Source organism: Paramisgurnus dabryanus, chromosome 3 (genome assembly GCF_030506205.2).
Source record: "Paramisgurnus dabryanus chromosome 3, PD_genome_1.1, whole genome shotgun sequence".
In the NCBI taxonomy this organism is placed as follows: domain Eukaryota; kingdom Metazoa; phylum Chordata; class Actinopteri; order Cypriniformes; family Cobitidae; genus Paramisgurnus; species Paramisgurnus dabryanus.
This window is the reverse complement of record NC_133339.1, coordinates 30437991-30461410: the sequence shown is the minus strand read 5'-3', so window position 1 is coordinate 30461410 and position 23420 is coordinate 30437991. Positions and strand designations below refer to the sequence as shown.

At 38.4% G+C, this 23420-nt stretch overlaps 1 protein-coding gene across 6 annotated transcripts in view; it reads left to right on the top strand.

The window, feature by feature from the left end:
• Positions 1–21880, top strand: part of septin9a (septin 9a) — a 72027-nt gene extending 50147 nt beyond the window's left edge. For all 6 annotated transcript variants that reach the window (XM_065276025.2, XM_065276062.2, XM_065276033.2 and 3 more), the window contains 9 exons: positions 7319–7516; positions 10623–10751; positions 11232–11313; positions 11419–11556; positions 15876–15993; positions 17339–17434; positions 17523–17619; positions 18651–18702; positions 20382–21880. In XM_065276025.2, the coding sequence (XP_065132097.1) occupies positions 7319–7516; positions 10623–10751; positions 11232–11313; positions 11419–11556; positions 15876–15993; positions 17339–17434; positions 17523–17619; positions 18651–18702; positions 20382–20514 (1043 nt within the window). In that variant the 3' untranslated portion in view covers positions 20515–21880. The remainder of the gene's footprint in view (positions 1–7318; positions 7517–10622; positions 10752–11231; positions 11314–11418; positions 11557–15875; positions 15994–17338; positions 17435–17522; positions 17620–18650; positions 18703–20381) is intronic.
• The last annotated feature ends 1540 nt before the right edge of the window (positions 21881–23420 follow it).

The following is a 23420-nucleotide window of genomic DNA, read 5'->3' as shown; positions in this document are numbered from 1 at the left end:
CCAAACAAATATTGTTGCATCCTCTCTCTCTCCCTCGCCACCAGGATTTTCCGCAATGGCGCTCGTTATTCCTCTTTTTTGTGTGAAAATCGCTCCAAATCCAAGTAAACCGATGCGTTTAGGTCTGCCGCTTTGTAATACGTCACGCGAGTGACAGCGGAACGCAGCAAATGAGGAAGAGAGAAGAGAGAAACGCTCGGATCTGATTGGTGAATGAATAGGGTTTGGTTTTACACTGTGAGCAAGTTTGAGTGCTATAGCATCCTGGATTGTAATGTAAATATCATAGACACAGTAAAAAGAAAGGTAAATACGTGAACACAGCATCTGAATACAGGGAAATATATGCAATATAATCGCCGTAATTTATAAAGAACATCGCATTTATGTATGAATCAACAGTTTATATAAAAAATTGCCTTAAAGGGGAATCGAACCCGGGTCGCCCGTGTCATAGGTCCGTGACACTAAAAACTGTGCCACAGAGTCACATATTAGAAACTGCTCTCTACACTCCTTAAGTAGCCTCCAGCAAAATTCACGTTAAAAACAAATTGTGTGGAGGAAGTGACGTATGCCGTAAAGCAGTCGAATTTTGTAGTTTTTTTTTTGTGCTCTGGTTACTACCACAAACCCTAAGTTTTAAAATACGAGTAAAAGTGATACAGACCCCGTCAGGCTATGGTAGACATGTCATTCAACCTATTTAAAGTCGATGTACTATCACAAGGGTCTTGAAAATGTATTATGAAGGTTGAAAAATTACATGGTGTCACTTTAATTCCATGTAGAGTCTTGTTTTCCAAAGGCATTTGGAAAAGGAAGGTTATAGGAAATTGATGGCTCCCAACAGTAATGTCTATATTTGTCCTGCCTTTGTATTGTAATAGTTTGAGTGGCTTTTAAATCTCTTTCCTTTATTTATATGTTAGGAAATGTGCAAGTAGAAGATCAGATGTATTTTAAAGGGTCGTGACCAGTTTTACAGAGCTCAGAGGAAATGTCCTATAAGTTGAAGTTATGTCTTTTACATCAATGCATTTGATATGACGTTAATGGGTGTCTGGTCATCAGGACACATGGAAAAACTCTGAGAAATGTCTGTTTTTCTCCTCTTCCTAGAGAGATAACTCAACGCTAAGATTATATCTGAGCTTTAAAGACGTGCTTTAAAGGCAGGATGTATACCATCAACCCTTATCAGTTTTGGCCCAATATAATTTTTTGTTTTGGCAGTCAAAATTAAAACGTTTTGTTAAGGTGGCATTTATTAAAAATGTATGTTGAAGACAGGAAGTGACTAATTCATTAGAGACAGGAAGTGACTAATTCATGAAATATGATGTGACCTTACAGTCTGACCTGAGCGCTGTGGATTCCCCCGAGACTGGGATGAGATAATTTTTCTTCAGTGCAACATCTCCACTTCTGCAAATCCTCAGGGTCCACTTTACAACTGTCCCACTACGGGCACAGTCTGTCTGTGATTTGCAGCTTTTACCTCAGGCTGTAAGGAATAAATCAGTTGTTCAGTCTGACTTCCTCTTTTCCAAGTCTTTTAACTGTGGTGTTGGAGTTACTGGCATCTGTTTACAAAGTTATTGAACACTTGGATTTTTTGCTTGTAATTGAAAACAGAGTGACTAGCGGTGTCCAGCTCTTGAGTTTCTGAGTCTTGTTTCTGTCCTTTGAGGGTCTTTTCTGTGAACTAAGCACTTTGTTATGCAAAACACTAATTTAACAACAATACCATACAATGTAAAATGTTGTATTCTCACTGATGATAATAACTGTGATTGGTTTTCATTATGTCAAGAATGTCAAATGTTGTTTTGATGGCTTGGTAACAGACGTGTTTTTAAACATCATGGCAGCCATACAAAAAACTAATTCAGTAAAGATCAGCTGAGCCTGTGAAAGTGTCGTTTATTTTGCAAATGCTGTATTGCTATAGCGCACAATTCACAAAGAATAATGCAAATAAGGCGACAATGCAAATGCTGCTACAAAGACACGATCTATAATTGCAAATAAATGATGATACTACTTACATAGAAATTATGGATGTGTGTGCTGAAAATTATATTAAATCTAATTCAATTTAAAAAGGTAGGTAAGTTAAAGGGGTTCCTCTATGCTTTTTTACATGTAAAACTTTATTTAGTGTACCGTATAATGTTGCTGTTTGAGCTTGTAAAGGCCTGCATAGTTATAAAGCTTAAAGTCCCACTCAAAAGGGAGATATTATCTTGAACCGAAAACATTTTAGGAACTAGAGCTAAAACGTGATTTATTTATGCCTGTAGCTATAAAAGCATGCAAGTAAACACTACATAAAAGCTCTAATCAAAGAATAATTTACACTGATCACTTTAGCACCAACAAAGAAAGAAGTTTGCAGTTGTTTGTGGGCATTTTTTAGAAAAGTATGCATTAGCATTTAGCTAACAGACTTGTGGAGAGACAAAGCATTGTCCTTCGTTAACATCATTGCTACAACATAAAAAGCAGGTGAATCTGGCCTCGACCCCTTTGTTGCGTTTTCAAGAGGGCAGGGTTTGTGTAAATTTGGGGTTTGTGATGTCACTTATCCAAGAAGGAGCTCACTTGAAGTCTATCCAGTCGTTCGTTTGTAGTTTATGAGATGCGCTTTCTGTTAAACAAAATATCTCCATTTGCATTGAACTTCAAGCAACTTTGCAGATGTTGTTTATGCTCAAACAGTAACATTACACCCTAACTGAAGTTGAAATCATAATCAGAACCGCTTTAAACAATATATCCACAGGGCAGCACAGTAATTAAGAAAATGCTAAAGGGATGAGATATTAGATATGCGATACAATCATGCTTTAAGTTTCTAAAATCGCTTTGATCTATATTAAAAAATATTTTACCGACTGAAAACTTTGACTTTACACAACCTTAACTCTTTCCCCACCAGCGTTTTTGAAAAAAATAGCCAGCCAGCGCCAGCATTTTTCATTATTTTCACAAAAGTTTAATGCCTTCCAGACAATGTTTTTTTAAATATATAAACAAACAATATATTAAGTGAAAGAACAGAGCCTCTGCTTCCAAACAAAAAGTTAGTTTTCTCTTTTTTCTCTTTCACGTGAGGCTTTACTTTCGGGTTGTATAAGTTGCAGAAGTGCGTGGAAAGCCGGAAATTCTCGTCATTGGCAGGGAAGAGTTTTCTCTAACTCGTCAATGGCGGGGAAAGTTATTGGTAACCATTAAACATGGACTGAGGTTTTTAAATGGAGTGGCTTTATAGAGAATGCAATTAAGCGTTTGAGGCAGTTGGTAATAAGAAGTGCAACATTAATGTAGATTATGAGAATAAAGTATTTTTGGATTATCAAATCATGAAAATTTACCCCCAAAACAAACTAAATGTAAAATGACACAATAGTACCTCTTTAAAATGCATTTGCACCCGGCGAATGAAGCCTCTCATGGTTATGATGTTTTCTGATCCAGCAGATGCAGGATTGCGCATTTACCTCCCCACTCAGCCCTACTTTTGTTTTTCTCTGTGGGTGTTTCAGTGTTCAGACGACCTGTCTAGCTGTTATCTCCTTAGGCATGAAGTCTGATAGCAGCTGAACCCCCACAGACCTGTCAGTTCACACTGTTTCTGTCACAGCTGTTTACATAGTGATGACTGACAGGAATCAGATAGATGATTGCTTGCATTTTCACAAGAACCTTGTGCTCTTATACTTTACTGAAGAATCAAACTACTGCATATTCAAGTATAAATCATACCTTTTTGGGCCTTAAAGGAATAGTTCACCCTAAACTGAAAATTGTGATTATTTACCCTATATAACCCTTGTGTCCTGTCAAAAAATCCACATTGGTTAATATTTTCTGTAGAACATAAATAACGAAACTTTATTTTTCATGTGAACTGTCAGTCACTAACGTTCTGCTTAACATCTCCTTAAATATGTTTGATGGAAAACAGTATACTAAAAATCAAGAGTCTAATACATTTCTGTATTATCTGTTTCTGTTTAATCGACACATGAAGGCTGTTATATTCCATCATAGTCTTTATTTGGAATAGTGACACACTGATGTGATTTTAATAATTTCCAGCTGTTTTGCTTATTTGGCATGGCTTTGTCATGCCCGGGTTAATGTTACTGCAGATTTATGGGGTTGCTGTACATGCACGCAGGCACCTGCGTTCAGAGCTCCATTTACAGGCATGTATTCCAGGCTGTAGGGTCAGTTTATTTTACTGAGTTACACAATTATATCTCTCAGGAAAAACGTCACACGTGGTCCTGGATGAAGGGAAATCATAGATTCTTAGGTCATCTTGCTCCTCTGCTGTTGTATGGGAGTTCAAGGGCTTTCCATATGATTCACAGTGATGGGTGATTATTTTGTTCCAATAGCTGCTGTTGCTGATCCAAGAACAGATGGAAACGAAAATGTGTATAAAACAGTTCTGAAGAACTTGAATTGCAGCGTGTTGCTAAGAAATCCGTCAAACTCAACAAACTGGTGGATTGGGTTAAAGGTTTTACTTTTATTATATTGAGAATGCTTGACTTGTGTTTAGTGAAGTATGCGCCTTTGTGGTGTTTGGGAATTCCTTTGTCAATACAGGTGGGCTTTTTCGCAGCCTCCAGCTATTGTGAAAACGACTACAGTCATTGTGCTATTGTGAAGAGCTTCGTTTGGGGTATTTTGATGCCGGACATTATTGTGAGCTTAAGAGGATCACCACCACGGCCTTCTGAGTGCAGGTTTTGGGACGTGAAAGCTGTATGTGGTGACCTTACAAAGATCCCATCTGTGTAAGCTATAGCAGCACGTTAAAGGGACATTCCACTTTTTTTGAAAATATGCTCATTTTCCAGCTCCCCTAGAGTTAAACATTTAATTTTTACCGTTTTGAAATCCATTCAGCTGATCAATGGAGCTGGCGGTAGCACTTTTAGCATAGCTTTACACAATCCGTTGAATCGGATTAAACCATTAGCATAGCGCTAAAAAATAGCCAAAGTGTTTCGATATTTTTTCTATTTAAAACTTGACCCCACATTCAGACAGCCAACGACAAGCAATAGCAGAGCGACACGATCTCATTCATTTCAATGGAAACCTGGCGACTTCCGGCGACACGATCGAAAGTGACCGTTGGCGACTGTATGGGCGTGTCCAGCGACGCGAGAAAGTTAAGAAAAGTTTAACTTTATGCAAATGTCGAGCGACTTTCGGGAGCGACTACCAATGAGAACAAAGCAGTGGAGTTCACGTCATCCTTCTCTCGTCAGTTACTGGCGTGGATGGTACTCATTTGTTTATGACAAGCAGATTTAGAAACGCCTCATTGAAAGAGACGGGCGACACACAGCGATAACGTCGCTGGCTGTCTGAACAAGGGGTCACTCTTCTGTAGTTACATCGTGTGCTAAGAAAATTAAAAGTTGCGATTTTCTAGGCAGGTATGGCTAGAAATTATACTCTAATTCTGGCGTAATAATCAAGGACTTGCTGCCGTAACGTGGCTGCAGGAGGCGCAATGATATTACGCACCGCCTGAAAATAGTCCCCTGCCATTGAGACCAAAAAGACCCGAGATAACCCTTCAGTACTCTTTTGGGTCATTTTAAACCCATGCAACAAAGCAAATTTTTACTCTGTGCATTCAGCTTGTATTTACACAGGAGGTGGATGTTGGGGTTAAAGCAGTGGAATGTATAGGACAGGGAGATTCCTGCCCTGACCTGGCTGAATGGAATGGAGGAGGGGAAACACGAAGTTTTAAATGTCGAGTTGGGAATGTAAAACTGAGGAAGTGGTCTGTTGGCCCTTAGAGGTGATAGCTAGGTGTGTCTCCTCAACGCATGCAGTATAACTGCAGTATAAACATTGTGGCGGAGAAATAAAAATCCCTTCTACTTATGACTGGTCAGGAAAAAGATTGTTGCTGACATGCCTAATGTGCTACATGCTTGCAAAGTCTTCTCAGAACACTCACTTTTTTAACAATCTGAACAGAGGAACTGAAATCTAGCTACCTAGACAGTCGACCGCCTGTCAAAACCAGCAGCTTATGCAATGTGGAACCTCATAAGTGACCAACATCCACTATAACACATCATTAGCACTCAACGACACTGGGAATGAATTTACTTTTAAATTGCTAAGCTACTATGTGATACTATAATAAGCAAAACATAATAAGCAAGCACACACACATTGGATAAAGCCATTTATAATTCTATTAAGCTATTTTTTTCAGTATCTTTTAGGATTGAGTGGAATATTTATTCATTCTTGCATATTGATCATTGGTATGCATTATGTGATTGATTTCTTACCTGGAACAAGATCAGATCTCATCCAGGTATGCGTAAGAGTGTTAGAGAGTCTTTTGTGCACTTTTTTTATGCTAAAAGAATGTATTATTGTTGTTTCCCAGGTTTATGTTGTGTTTCCAGGCTGCACCAACCAAAGGAAGCTCAGGGCAAACTTGTCAGCATGTTTGAACATGTAGATGTTTGACTGTATGTAATAGGAGAATCAATATGAATGTATCAAATAGTGAGAATAAACATCTTTACTCACTGCTGGTATAGCTTTCCTTGCGATCCTGGCGGCTGTGATTCCAGACGTTCGGTATCGGTTACTGTTTTAATGCTGACTGTGGCACTGGCATACCTGTAATGGTGAAGAGTCTCTGGGGAAGAGCTCATCTTTTGTGATGTGAGGAATCCAGTGGCTGTGGGTTTTCTGGCCAGGTGCCCTGACTAGGTGGAGAAGAGCCAACAGGCGCTCTAAATAAATCTACCATTGGATCAGATTACTAATTTTAAAATTTTCAACTGCCTTAAGGGTTTGCTTTCAAGACAGCATTGACTGTGGTGAAGCCTATTAGAAAGGAGATTCATGGCATCTTTTACCTGTAAGAGGAAAGTTGAGCGAATATCATTCAATTCATATCTGCAGGATTTGATCACTTTATGGGGCTTTAGTGGCTCCTGATGTACTTAATCCATAAAGGAAGCTGGTGGGAGTTTCTGTTTTAGATATCAGGTGTTTTTAATCTAGATTTTGTAACGTTCCAATGTGAAAATCCTGTGTTATATGATGCATACTTAAGTAAAGGTGAAGGGACTGCAAAGAGAAACCTTTTGGCTTGAGGTTTTTGTATTTTGTGACGATTTTGTTTTTCTATTCCTCTGAATATTGGATTCATGATTAACAATTTAATATATTTTTTTAGCCATTTGCTCAGTTGCTCATAGTGATGTTTCCTGCATTAGTAACTTGCATCTTCTCATGTCTCCAGGGTCAGAGGTCAGTTCCAGCTACAGCAGCAGCAGCAGCAGTAGCATTATGGCAGAGTCTGTTATACCAGAGATGCCCTCAGCCATGTCCCTGGACAAGTCCAGGATGGACTTCAGCTACGTGGGCATTGATGCAATCCTGGAGCAGATGAGGAGGAAGGCCATGAAACAGGGCTTTGAGCTGAACATCATGGTTGTGGGTGAGTAGACTGACCTCCTTGCATGTTTGATTGATCTTCATGAAAGATCTGAGATGAATTTACGTTTTTTAAATTTTAATATTTGAGTTAATTATCTTACTGATGTTATTCATATTTGATAAGTTAGCTTCGACTTGGTTAAGCCCTTTAATTGTTATCAAGGTTAAAAAAAATACGTACTGATACTACATGTACTGGTATTTGGAAAAGTAGGAACAGGGTAAACTTACCTATTTCACAAGGTGGCTAATTCATATGAATTTTTTTATCTCATTTATATGTTTTCGTATGATCTGCTTTCGCCCCAGTAATGGATGGGCTTGTGGGAATGGTTATTTGTGCTGTTTAATGTATGTATATAATACATTTTTTATGTACGATTCATATCTCATAATATTTTTAATTGAATGATTACTTTTCATACATTAGTCTAAATTTTATTTTAATCACATTGGATTTTTGTCCCCATTGGAAATTGTAATAATAGCCTTGCTATAAAAATTTGTATAATTTAGACCTTTTGAAAGATTTGTTGAATTAGGGGGAGCCGTTTCTTGCTTTAACCTTTCATAAAACAAGCTTATGGTAATCAAAGCCTCAATTTTCCATAACACTTGCAACCACACGCCCCCTACGCAATGAAATTACACACAGGCTATCTCAAGGAGTGCTTGGTAAATGCCACAAGTTTCACTGTGTCATGTTACATCTACATTTGTGTGTGTTTGTGCGTCTATGCATGTGCGCATGTGTCAATGCACTTATGAGTATTTTATTTTGTGGGTTATGCAGTGGAAAGCAAACCGTGCAAAAATAAAACTAGCCGAGCCACGTTGTGCCGACTAAACTAGCAGACACCGATCAGATTCGTTCGGTGACTGGTATTATAATATATGTTGCAGGGACAGTTGCCGCAGTATTCTGAGCGCTTGTTGTACACTGCAATAAAGACCATTTTTTGGGGGGAATAAATGCATTTATTAGTAATAAAACAAAGAGTAAAGTTTTTTGTACTGCAAAGTATTAAAGCCGCTCTATGCAATTCGGCGTTTTTGTCAAACTGCGACCCCTAGAGTCGCTGGAGAATACTTGCAACTGTCGTAATTTCCCACTCTAGTACTCCAAAGATAATGACCAGGTAATGTTTCACAATTTCATACAAATATTAGGCTACTGCACAGTCTACTAAACTACAGATGATGGTAATAGGCGGATAATAAGAAGTTTATTCCAAGTGTAGAGTGCATATAATAATAAAATACCGCGTTTGCTAGCTTATAATGTTTTAACATGATTGCAGCTAAATCACAATTAAACATTACAAAATGCCATGACAAAGTTAATTGTGTACGTTGCATTATTTCATAACCTTGTTCGTTATAATGTCACTTAGGGCTGTGCAAAAAATCGACTGCGATTATCATGCGCGTGTCATCAGTAAAAAGTCCCGGCCCTAATAAATAAATAAATAAATAAATAAAAATGAGAATGGAAATGAAAAGTGTGTGTATTTATTAACGTGGCACAGAAGGCTTTAGCTTATTGCAACCATGTTAATGGAGGTGATACATCTTGATCACATTTAGTTTTAGGGAATATGGACTCATTTGAAAATGTTGGAAAACATTCATCTCGTTTTCCAATGGATTTGCTGACGTAGTTCTTGCACTAAATGTAAAATGATTTATGTTGTGTTTATAAGAGACAGGAATTAGAAACTCCGTTCAAGAAAGCAAGGTGAACCTGGCATTTTGTGCAAAGCATGGCTCTCTGTGTTGCCAAACCCCTGTTGATTTAACCCAGTCAGAGCTGAGAGCGCCAACTGTCTTTAGTTCCTGCTCCCGGCCAACCAGCTGCAAACACATTTTTTCTCATCTGAATCCTGTCTCTTACTCAATCACACATTTTTTTATATGTGTGATTGATAAGAGCATCTGGTCTTGCTTATGCAGTCGCTAAGGATGTTTGGCCACTTATGTGAGGAGCCACTCTTAAAGGAACAGTACACACAAAAATTGTGAGATCTCTCTACATTGTCTTTCTTGAACTTAACAGCTGCTCTTGTGGTTTATATACCCATCACTTTGCTTCAAGGCCACACATAATGCTACCGAATATCATCTGTTTCATTTAAGGCTACTCATGTTATCCTACACTCTAAGAAAGGATGTGATTTTTTTTTTTTATACATTGTTTTGTGTTATCCTGTTTAAAGGCGGGGTGCATGATTTTTGAAAAACACTTTGAAAAAGGGAGTTGGGCCGAGTACCCAAACACACTTGTAGCCAATTATCAGTAAGGAGCTTTTCTACTAACTGTCATCACTTCCTGGGTTGTGTATGTGTGGGGTGGGTCTATAAAAAGAAGGCGTGTATGTTTAGGTGATTTCAAATATCAACATTGGCTTTCAGAGATCATGCACCCCCGCCTTTAACACATTATGCGTCATTTCTTGTTGATCTTATAAATAAATAAATAATAATATTTAAATAACACAAGATGTGTTAAAACAACACAACGTGTGTTGTTCTAATAATAACACAGAGCTGATGAACGTGTTGTTTTAACACTTTTGTTTAAGACTTTATGAGTTAACTATATGAAGCATCCTGTGTCACCCTGCCCACATGTTGTCCCAGTAGTATAATATCAGAACAAGCTGGGTTAAGATGACAAGAAAAAAGCAGACCCCTCATTACAACAACGTGATGAACTCGTGGCTGACAGATGTGAGCTAGCAGATGTTCAAGAAGACCACAAACCCCTTTAAAAGACAGCTAAAGGGATGCTAACTTCAGTCAAACCACAGGACAGCCTGAGAGAAAGAGTCACTCGTGGTCTGTGGATGAATAAGACCTATTGAGACCAAATGCGGAACAAAATGTGCAACAAATCACAGACGAAAGAATGTGTTGAAGAATTAAGTCTTTATCGGGTAAAATGGAAACCAAATTGAGTATTGTGTTCTCGAGACATTTTAGAAATTTTTAACTCACTAAGCCTTTATGTTTGAGTACAGTCTATACTCATTTTTAGTTGTGATAATGCTCTCTTTTCCTTTTTGTTGTTGTTATTTGGATTAATTATAGGATTAATTTGTGTATAGGTCAGAGTGGATTGGGAAAGTCCACATTAATGAACACACTCTTCAAGTCCAAAGTGAGCCGTAAGTCTGTCCTGGGCACAGCTGAGGAGAAGATCCCCAAAACCATCGAGATCAAGTCTATCAGTCATGGTAAAGATACACAAGCACATTCAATTTTAATAATCATCAGTTAGTGTGTCATTCATACAGGGCCCTTCACCTATTATAATGTTAAAGTCGACATGAAACTGAAGTAGCTATTGTGTTATTTTCCCCGTAGTGACGTATATCAGAGTGAAAATGCTTTTTAAATAAAAATAGGTAGGGCTGGACTTGAATTCGTCCATCGAGAACTGATTGGATCATTTGAAGTTGGGTCATGTTGCTACAGTATTTGCTAATCACTAGCCCTTTTCATACAGACATTACGGAAAATACACAGAAAATGCACCCGGAAATTGTTCCGGATTGTTCGATTTTTGGAGACCAAAATATTCCAAAGAAATTACAGTTTTTCATTTTAAATTTATTGCAACTTTAATCTCAGTGAATTTAAAGAGTCTTTTATCTGCTTCCTGATTTAATACCTATGGGATTTGTTGGAGTTTTTTAATTGTCTTCCCCACACAGACATCGAGGAGAAAGGTGTTCGAATGAAGCTTACAGTCATAGACACACCAGGGTTTGGAGACCAGATCAACAATGAAAACTGGTAAAGCAGATCTCCACATTGTTTGTGACCTTCATTGAATCTACCAGTCAGGTTTAAAAATGTTATTTCAGTTCTCAGTCTCTCTTTCATATGTCTCTCCATCAGTTGGCAGCCTATTATGAAGTTTATCAATGACCAGTATGAGCAGTACCTTCAGGAGGAGATCAACATTGACAGAAAAAAGAGGATTCCAGATTCAAGAGTTCACTGCTGCATATACTTCATCCCGCCCACAGGACACTGGTTAGTTCATGTCTGCATCTGTATACTTCTAGACGTGACTGTATAGATTTAATTTAATCTTTATCTTCCTGTTTAGTTCAGATCCTCATATACCTGAACATCTGTGCTAGCATGCACTTTGAACCTGAACCTTTGAACCTTTGAACCTTCTCATACATGACACTCAACATGTGTAGATCAACCTAAAGGTTTTGTGTTTAAGTTCATGCTTGAGTGTATTTGGAGTCAAATACAGAGTCTAATAGCCAGGCCTATTTAGAATTGAATTACTGTTCTTGTGCTTGCTAGTTTCTAACTTAGATTATTTTAATATGCGGCCTGTTTTATGCTTATTATTCATTTTAGGATGAAAAGCTATTGTAGATGAAAAGAAAATGCAGGAGTGTCAGTGCTTTTACTGTCCTCCAGAGGGAAGCATTGCTTCTCCTGTTTGGAAAAATGTCCAACCATTTATGCATTTTGGCAGGCGCTTTTATCCTGTTATAAGAAACATGAACTGGCTGTGAATCAGTTTAGAGAATTTAGTTTTAATTACTGCTTGTATAATGGTGTTAAGTAGAGCACCCACACATCTGATCTTTCAACACCTTGTTTAATATCTGCTGGACTGTAAGGGCAAGTTTTTAAATTGTGACTCATATGAAGAGATGTAGCATTTGTTAGCAATTTAATTTAAGGTTTAGGGTTCTTTGGGATTTCTAGTCACCGTTTACCATTAGCTCTTGTGCATCCAAAAAATATCTGAGCCAAATTAAGTGGGTGGTCTGTTCTATCGTTTGCCAGCGATAAAGCATCATAGTGTATGCTTGTGTTTATATAGCTGTTGCTGGAGAACACGAGTCTCCAGATAAATTTCGTGGATATTTATGACGTGACCTGTAGAAGTTACTCTCAGTATCCCATAAGAATTTTTCACACAAAGTATTCAAAAATTACTGCTAAAACCTCCATCTGTCCTCATCCCCCTCTTTTTTTCATTCCTCCATCCAGCCTGCCATCCCTCCCTCCATCTGTCCTCATACCTCCATCTAGCCTCTCATCCCTCACTCCATTCATTTCTTTATTCCTCATCCAGTCTCTTATCCATCTATCCTAATTCCTCATCCATACCTTTTGCTTTCATCCAGACTTTTCTCCCTTCTCTAACTTCTCTATCCTATTTCCTCCATCAATTTCTTTATTCCTCCATCCAGTTTTCCATCTATCCTATTTCCTCCATCCATCTCTTTATTTCTCTATCCAGCCTCTCATCCCTTCCTCCATCTATCTCTTCATTCCTCTATTCAGTCTCTCATCCATCTGTCCTCATTCCACCATCCATCCCTTCATTCCTCCATCCAAACTTTCATTCCTCCCTCCAACTGTACTAATTCCTCCACCCATTCCTTCATTTATCATCTGGCCTCCCTCCTTCCATCTATCCTATTTCCTCCATCCATTTCTTTATTCCTCCATCCAGCCTCTCATCCCTTCCTCCATCTATCCCTTCATTCATCAATTCAGTCTCTCATCCATCTGTCCTCATCACTCTCCATTTTTTGATTCCTCCATTCAGCCTGCCATCTTTCCCTCCATCTGTCCTCATCCCTCCATCCGTTCCTTAATTTCTCCATCCAGCTTCTCATCCCTCACTCCATCCATTTCTTTATTCCTCATCCAGTCTCTTATTCATATATCCTAATCCCACATCCATCATTTTTTCTTTCATCCAGACTCTTATCCCTTCCTCCTACTGTACTACTTCCTTCACCCATTCGTTCATTTCTCATCTGGCATCTCATCCCTCCCTCCATCTATCCTTTTTCCTCCATCCATTTCTTAATTCCTCCATCCAGTTTTCCATCTATCCTTTTCCATCCAGCCTCTCATCCCTGCCTCCATCTATCCCTTCATTCCAATATTCAATCTCTCATCCATCTATCGTCATTCCCCATCCATCTCTTTATTCCTCCATCCAGACTTTTATTTCTCCCTCCAACTGTACTAATTCCTCCACCCATTCCTTCATTTCTCATCCGGCCTCTCATCCCTCCCTCCATCTATCCTATTTCCTCCATCCCTTTATTCCTCCATCCAGCCGCTCATCCCTTCCTCCATCTATCCTAATGCCTCCATCTATCCCTTCATTCCTCTATTCAGTCTCTCATCCATCTATCCTCATCCCACATCCATCCCTTTTTCTTTCATCCAGACTTTTCTCCCTTTCTCTAACTGTACTAATTCCTCCACCCATTCCTTCATTTCTCATCCGGCCTCTCATCCCTCTCTCCATCTATCCTATTTCTTCCATCCATTTCTTTATTCTGCCAACCAGTTTTCCATCTATCCTATTTCCTCCTTTCACTGCTCATCCCTCCTCCATCTATCCTAATGCCTCAGTCTATCCCTTCATTCCTCTTTTCGGTCTCTCATCCATCTATCCTCATTCCCCATCCAGACTCTCATCCCTCACTCCATCCATTTCTTTATTCCTCATCCAGTCTCTTATTCATCTATATTCATCCCACATCCATCCCTTTTTCTTTATCCCTTCCTCCAACTGTACTAATTCCTCCACCCATTCCTTTATTTCTCATCCGGCCTCTCATCCCTGCCTCATCTATTCTATTTCCTCCATATATTTCTTTATTTCTCCATCCAGTTTTTTATCTTTTCTATTTCCTCCATTCATCTCTTTATTCCTCCATCCAGCCTCTCAGTCTCATCCTTTTCTCCATCTATCCCTTCATTCCTCTATTTAGTCTCTCATCCATCTATCCTCATTCCCCATCCATCTCTTCATTCCTTCATCCAGACTTTCATTCTTCCCTCCACCGATCCCTCTATCCTCTTTTCTATACCTTGATCCTCTCATCCCTCCATTCATCTCTTCATCCATCCAAGACGTAACAGTTCTACACACATGCTAAACACACATAACTCAGTATGTGTATGGAGTATGTGTATGCGTATGCTGTTGCCCCCAGAGCGTGTGGTGCCGACCTTTCTGTGGCCCGCTGTGAATGAATGACTGTTTCATATCCGTCTAGCACTGCAGATGTCATTGGTGTTTGTATGTGTGCTGCTCAGCAGCTGCAGTCAGGCTTTGAACAGCTCGGCTAATTGGAGTCTAACAGTCGGCCATAGAGACCGCAGTCTGGGTCAGCGGCACAGTTACTCTAGCAGGAGATCTGGTCTGATCTAACAAACTACATCTGTGTGCCTTCTCCCTTGTGTGCATTTCTGTCACATGTCTGTGAAATCGAAGGTCTCTTTACACCTCCCTTGTAGTATTGCCCGAATCATCTTTGAGTCTTTCCATCCCCAGCCATTTTAATAGCTTCGATGTTGTGTCATATCTCAGAGCATATGTATTTTCGCCCTCTGGTGGTTAATGTGTAATCTTGTCTAGAAAATTTAATAGAGTTCACTGTCATCCAGTGTCAGAAATGTAACTTTATATTAACTCTTTCCCAACCAGCGAATTTTTTTTTTAATGATTTTTACAAAAGTTTAATGCCTTCCAGAAAATGTTCTTCTTTAAATATTTAAACATGCAATATATCAAATGAAAGAACAGACCCTCTGCTTAAAAAAAAAAGTGTTTCATCCTACCTTCATTTGTTCTCTTCTACCCTCTCAAATATGGGTAGGTTTCTTCAAAAATACATAATTTTGAGCAAAAAGCTGAGATAATTGCATTTTTGTGAATGACTTTTGATAGAGATCAGATTCAGAGTGATGATCAAAACATACACAGAGTTCTTTCTTATTGTTTGAACTAAAGGGTTGCTTCCGGGTTTTATAAGTTGGGTATAAAAGTGGAAAATAGATTGCCGGAAAAACTCGTCATTGGCAGGGAAGCGTTTTCTCTTTATTGACGAGTTAACTATTTAAGGGAAAATATTTGATTCAAAACCCTCCTAAGTGCGTATGACATGTTTTCTTTTAAATAAGCATTGTATCAGACTCTTTGGTCAACAAAACTACCGTTTCTAAGTGGCCGGGATTGTGCAGATTTAAAGCCTAACGTATGATAAGTGCAGAGAGCATTCGGTTAATATCATTTACTCCTTTTTGACAGAGATGGCGTTTAGTGGCTTTTGCATCTGAGCTTCTCTATTGTTTCCTGGAATATCTCCTTTTATCAAGGAGATATTCAACTATATAAAACAAACATAATCTCTATCTGTGGGAACATGATAATGTATTTAAATGTAATTTATGGGTCAAGAATAGAATAAGTATAACATTTTCACCACACACTTTTTAATATCTGGGTCATTTTTGTCATTTCTGGTTAAATTCTGCTTTAGTCCTTATGGGAATTATTTCTCTAGTCTCAGGCCTCTGGATGTGGAATTTATGAGACGCCTCAGCAAGGTGGTAAACATTGTTCCTGTCATCGCTAAGGCTGATACCTTGACTCTGGAGGAGAGGGATTTCTTCAAGAAGAAGGTGAAGAAGCTCATCCTTACAAAATTAAATAAATAAATGCTATAGGATTTTGCATTAAGACAGAATTGTGTATTAAGCTATTGTAATTGGCTGCTATGCTGTTCTGCTATGTTGCTCTGTCTCTTTTACAAATTGGTAGTATGTGGAATGTTGCACAACCTCGTGGTTAACTGCACAAAGATGAACTTGGTTGTTTAAAATACTAGACATTATAAATCTGGATGTTTGTGCGGTGAACCCCAGTGGGATATTGTGAATACTACAGCTCAGTGCATTGAGGCATGGAAAAACTGGTACATGCTGTCATGTTCTAGTTGTAGTTGGCAAACAAAGCCTTTTTTCTTCCCTAAGAGATTACTGACGGTGTCTCTAAAGCTTTTACAAAAATGCTGCAGCTTTGCATGAGCACAACTGCAGACGACTTTGCTGGCAGATAATGTATGATAAAATTCATAACAAAAAATAAGAGTTTGGGTTTTTAGGTATCGTATGAGGAATAGTTTATTTACGCAACTGTGGAGAGCTAGTGCAAGACTGAGATGACATACGACATGATGAAGTATATGTGTGCAACATCTGTTCTTGTACTGTTAGCTGCATTTCACATAACAGTAAAGAGCATTAGCCAACCTCAATGACCTTCTGTACTTGCACTGGCGTGCATCTTACTGGAGGAAGACCGAACGCTCGAAAGAGGCATACATCTCTGTGCTTCCGATACCAGATGCTGTACAGCATTTCTAATGCCTCTCTTCTAGCCAATAAGGCAAAAATAAATAAATCCAAATATACTTGTAGAGTCCTCCAGGGTCTAGATTAGTGATAATCCAGACAACAAGCTAAATCTGATCCCTTAGGATGTCATGAATGACCCACTGCCAAAATTGCCATTTCCTTGTTTTTCATTGTTAGAATAAAGCCGTGTAGCTAGCTACTGTATAAACAAATATAATAATCTCACTATAATGATGAAGCTGATTACAGTAGGCTACACAATTAGCATGACAATAAAAAATTCCTGTGATACATTTTATGCACTTCAAGCAGTTTGAAGCAATGATATGCAGAAGTTGTGGGTTTTTTTTGCACTGTATTTATTTACACATGTAGATGGGTGATTTCTGCTTTATAAAAAAAAATATTGATTCAAAATCCACCTGTTTTATATTTTTGGGGGTCAAAAGTTTGGTGCATCCCTATTATAAAGACATTTAATGCTAGACACGCTGTGGAAGTGTACACTAAGGGAGTTATAGGCAGAATAAATCACTTTTGATTGTTTTCACATTATATTATAAATTATGCACATCTACTTAGGGCTTAACTGTGTTTTCATTTCATGTAGATCAGGGAAGAGCTTCGGGCAAATGGTATAGACGTCTATCCACAGAAAGAGTTTGATGAGGATGCAGAAGACCGAATGATCAATGAGAAAATAAGAGTGAGTTTCCACTACATTCACACCAGAGATACATAATATGACTGAAAGCATGGTTATAATCTCACTGTCCTCTTTCTCTTACCATCAGGAGATGATTCCTTTCGCAGTAGTAGGAAGTGACCAAGAGTACCAGGTCAATGGGCGGAGACTCCTAGGAAGGAAAACAAAGTGGGGCACTATCGAAGGTATGGTGACTCCTTTCATAAACATCTCTAGAGTAGTGGGGAATGCAGACACCAGCGTTTCCTAAGCACATCAAAGGGAGCTCATTAACCGTAGACACACGGCTATAAGTCAAGCGCCTTAAAGCAACCCTTATCTATTGTAATTGAGGATGCACTCAGAAGACCATTATGAGTGCGTCGGTTTGACTGTGAGTCAGCTGCTGTTGAACAGATAAGAGGCATTTGTCAGCGTGCCCCTGCAGCTACATGTGCTGTCGTCATTCTGATGTCATAGTTACTCTTGTTACAGACCTGCATTAAATGAAGGCCAACAGGCAAGAGCATTGATAAACCACTTAAAAAATATATGCGTGTGTGTCTGGATAATAGTTGCAGTGATATTATACACTACACCTTTAAGCACTCGCTGTTGTTGACAGCAATAGACAGACTTGTTTGTGTGGTAACTGTCAGGATAGTTGATGGATATGGCAGCGTCGCATAGCAGGAGAGTTGCTAGAATAAATTAAATAACCCTATAATTATCCTGTAATCTGAAGTATTTCTTTGAAAACCTTTTATTTTCTGTGTTGGATGTTTGTGTGTGGTTTCTCCGTGATAGCTTTCTTTGTCTCCTTTGTGTAGTTTGGTCTATAATTAAGCAACTAAAAATTTTCTTGTAGCTCAACTAATGGAGAACTACATTAGCAATGTCAAAACACATAAATTGCTTAAATACGTAGGATCCTGAATGCATTGTACATCGCTTTGGTTAAAAGCACCTGCAAAATGCAAAAACCCCCACATATTTTGTACCCAGGTGGTTTTGTTTTTGCCACACAGAATTGTCAGTCTGATGTAGTTTTTGCTTATTTCTGTCGGCCAACCCCTGTCTCTACTTGCAACAGCTCCACCTAGTGGCCAAGTGATTGTTGCTTTAAAAACATAATGCTTTACATGGATTTTCACAATTAAGCTGAATTTTTTTTTGTTTATTTATTTATTTGTTTGATGTCTTTTGATCTAATGTAATTCTGTTTTTGTGTCTGTAGTTGAGAATATCGCGCACTGTGAGTTTGCTTACCTACGTGACCTTCTGATTCGGTGAGTGATTAAACACCTAAAATATCTATGGTCTAACATATATAAACCACTATACTGTATCAAATGGAATAGTGTATCCAAAACTTATTTAGTATTTATATGTCTTCACATTTATTTTGTATTACTTTGCCTTTTCTTGTGTTATATAAATGAAATTTAAAAAAGTGAACTGTTCCCTTTCATCTGAAGTGAAAGGGTTGATCCTATGTGACCTAGTCTGTGAAAGCGCCAGCTAAAGTTATTTTTAGTGATTACTATTTTCTGCATAAAATCATCCTGTATAATGCCTGAAAATATAACCTTGATATATTTAATGTTGCCTGAGTAAGATTGTATAAGAAATCATTGATTAAATTGAAACTTGTTGGGAGGGTTTCCCAGACAGGGTTTAGATTAATCCAGGACTAGGCCTTGGTACAAGGTGTTTTTAAATTAAGGCAGCTCAAACATACAATTTAGTCTGAGATAGTGCTGTCACGATTATGAAATTTGGCTGATAGTTTATTGTCTAATAAATTGTGACTGTTTTGACAATTTATTGCCTGTTTTAGGACTTTTAATTGTCTGTTTTGTTACTTTGACATTTTAACTTTTATAATTTTTTTGTTTGTTCATGAAATAATTTTCACACATTGTTGTGATTATTTAAATTAAATATTTTGCAAGGTTTACATGGCAGTAAATATTAATTCACATAACATATATTTAAAAGTAATTATTTAATTAATATATCTTTCAAAAACTGAAAATCCTTCACTTTCCTAAATTTGGAATTGCTGTTTTGGAAATGTATGTTTTACCTGGCATACTGCTTATCGACGTTTTGCAGCATTTCTTTAAATGCAGTTTTTTTTACTGTATTGAATGGCTTTGCAATAGAGACAGAGCGGAATGCGTCATAACCTGAAAACAACGCCCACCTGGGGGGAAAACAATCCAATCGTCCCCATTGACTTTGTATTGCGAAAGGCTGCCTCCTTGTCATTTCTGGCTTATAACAAAAAACACAATAATGCCTAATAGCTGCTGTGTGAGCCAACAAGCTAAAAAACCCAGTAATACGTTTTTATAAGCTGTCGACCCCCCCAAAAAAGCGTTTAAAGACACAAAAGTGGAAACAGACAACTTTTTATAGTACTATTATTAGTAGAACTGCGCCCACCAGAGGGAAACTTTGGATTTGGCTTGTTAGCTGTACATCTGGTCACACAGCAGCTTTTAAGCATTATTCTGTTTTTGTTATAAGCCAGAAATGACAAGGAGGCAGCCTCACACAAAACAAAGTCAATAGAGATGGTTGGATTGTTTTCCCTTGGTGGGCGTGGTTTTCAAATGAGCAAAACTGTGCTCTGTCTCTATGTATTGCGTTACACTGCCATTAAGGAGTCTGATACGGTCTCGTTTACACAGGTGCTGCAGATCCCCCTTGTGTTTTTATAGAAATGTGCAATCATTGCGGTGATCTCAAATCATTGCGATGAGGTCAAACAATCGTGATGAGATTATTTAATCATTGTGACAGCCCTAGTGTGACCCTAGGATAACCCCCTGTCTGGGAAACCACCCCTTAATCTTATATTTCGATAGTGAGCCTGCATTGGCAGGGTTACAAATGTGAGGTATATCTTCTTACCCATTATACTTTCATTCTAACTCTATGATTGGCTCATGTTTCACAGAACCCACATGCAGAACATTAAAGACATCACCAGCAGCATCCACTATGAGATGTACCGTGTCCGTCGGCTCAACGAGAATAACACTCAGGCCAACGGCCTTGGCGATCACCACCCGGCCTCCCACGAAATCTAGCACCCCCCCACCTGAACCCTCCCATTCCTTCCCAATCCCCAACCCCTCATTCACCTTACACTCCACTCCTCCCCTTCAATCAGCTATGGACTGAGGTGAAGAGGTCCATCAAGAGAAGCACATAATGACTTTACCTCTCAAAAACGCCAGCACAATGTCCTTAAACCTTCCAAGCATTTTTGTTCTGGCACCAGAGACCCGGGGCTCTCAGAAATGACTCTGATTTGCCTGTTAAAAGAGCTTCACTATATATAGCATGTGTTTGATGCTTCAGGTCTGTGTGCAGATGCTGGTTAGGAGGCGGCTTTGATTGCTTCTGATTGGTCAAACTGTGCAAGCTCTTTACATGCAGATCATGCCTGTGTTTGGCTTTAACATACAAATATTTTACTGGGGTTTTCTCAAAAATACTCCTTTTTATGTGATTTGTCAACTGTTTTATTAATATTTATGCTTAATTTTGAGCGGGGCGCATTAGAGGCGAAGTCACCAGGGCTTACATGTCAAAACCTCGTTTCCATTTTGCATTCAAAAGATGCTCCATTGGTTCCAACTCTCTCTCTTTTAAGCACGGTGAAGTGTGGAGGTTTTACAGGTTATCTGGTCTCTTTCTCGACAATGCCATCATGCCAAATGCACAGGAAACATGTCGTGCCATTTGTCTTGCTGTTTTAAATGTGTTCAAAGGATTATAGGAACCCTTGGTGCCTTATTAAAACCGTAATGAGTGGAGTCACAAGGTTAGGATTTCTATTCGTATGTCCCCATGTTCACACTAATACTCTGTCAAACGTGAATAGATCTAAACTGATCCGTGGATACAATCAATCTTATTTATTGTTGAATGTGATCTGGACTGTGGTTTAATCTTGGTAGGAGAACAGCAGAACATTTGGACAGCATTTAACAATGTCGCAGTCCACCTTTAATGAATCGAACTCTAGTTTTATGTGGCAAAATTTAGTGCCTATTGTTTTACATACAGTCCTACTCATATTCTCGTGTGTGGATATGTGGATACATACACCATTTTGACAGTTTTTCTTTATCATTTGTCTTGTTTTCTTCTAGCTCTGAGGAAAGGGCCTGCAGGAGAAAAACTTTAAACAGTGCCAAGATTTCTAGGTGCCTGAATTTTTTTTTAAGATTCCTGCCATGTCTGATAAAGAGCCGCTTTTTAAAACTGCTCAGGCTTTGTCCTCATGTGCAAAACCCTTCATAAATGCTCATCATTGGGAAAATATCTTTGTTTTGTCCTGTGCTGTATATTCATAGTGATTAAATTTTTGTATTGCAATACAGAGTAACACAAATAACTTTGATATCCTGGTATTTTAAAGAAATAAAGATTTAAATGGAAAAATAATTATTTTGCTATGATTAATGATGTGTCCAGACGTTGTGAAGGCATAATTGATGTGGTACTGGAAAAGTATTGGTTGAACAATTAGTCACTATAAAATTAGTCTATAAAACTATACACATTCAATACAGTAGTTAATTACTGTAGGTTCAATTAAATGGTATTATTAATAAAGCCATTTAATTTTGACATATACAAGTCCTCTTTTAGATCTGTATGAAAATGGCTTCTAGCAGCCACATTGTATTAGACATACAGTCTTGTTCAAAATAATAGCAGTACAATGTGACTAACCAGAATAATCAAGGTTTTTAGTATATTTTTTATTGCTACGTGGCAAACAAGTTACCAGTAGGTTCAGTAGATTCTCAAAAAACAAACAAGACCCAGCATTCATGATATGCACGCTCTTAAGGCTGTGCAATTGGGCAATTAATTGAAAGGGGTGTGTTCAAAAAAAATAGCAGTGTCTACCTTTGACTGTACAAACTCAAAACTATTTTGTACAAACATTTTTTTTTCTGGGATTTAGCAATCCTGTGAATCACTAAACTAATATTTAGTTGTATGACCACAGTTTTTTAAAACTGCTTGACATCTGTGTGGCATGGAGTCAACCAACTTGTGGCACCTCTCAGCTGTTATTCCACTCCATGATTCTTTAACAACATTCCACAATTCATTCACATTTCTTGGTTTTGCTTCAGAAACAGCATTTTTATATCACCCCACAAGTTCTCAATTGGATTAAGGTCTGGAGATTGGGCTGGCCACTCCATAACATTAATTTTGTTGGTTTGGAACCAAGACTTTGCCCGTTTACTAGTGTGTTTTGGGTCATTGTCTTGTTGAAACAACCATTTCAAGGGCATGTCCTCTTCAGCATAGGGCAACATGACCTCTTCAAGTATTTTAACATATGCAAACTGATCCATGATCCATGGTATGCAATAAATAGGCCCAACACCATAGTAGGAGAAACATGCCCATATCATGATGCTTGCACCTCCATGCTTCACGGTGTACTGTGGCTTGAATTCAGAGTTTGGGGGTCGTCTCACAAACTGCCTGTGGCCCTTGGACCCAAAAAGAACAATTTTACTCTCATCAGTCCACAAAATGTTCCTCCATTTCTCTTTTGGCCAGTTGATGTGTTCTTTGGCAAATTGTAACCTCTTCTGCACATGCCTTTTTTTAACAGAGGGACTTTGCGGGGGATTCTTGAAAATAGATTAGCTTCACACAGACGTCTTCTAACTGTCACAGTACTTACAGGTAACTCCAGACTGTCTTTGATCATCCTGGAGGTGATCATGGGCTGAGCCTTTGCCATTCTGGTTATTCTTCTATCCATTTTGATGGTTGTCTTCCGTTTTCTTCCACGTCTCTCTGGTTTTGCTCTCCATTTTAAGGCATTGGAGATCATTTTAGCTGAACAGCCTATCATTTTTTGCACCTCTTTATAGGTTTTCCCCTCTCCAATCAACTTTTTAATCAAAGTACGCTGTTCTTCTGAACAATGTCTTGAATGACCCATTTTCCT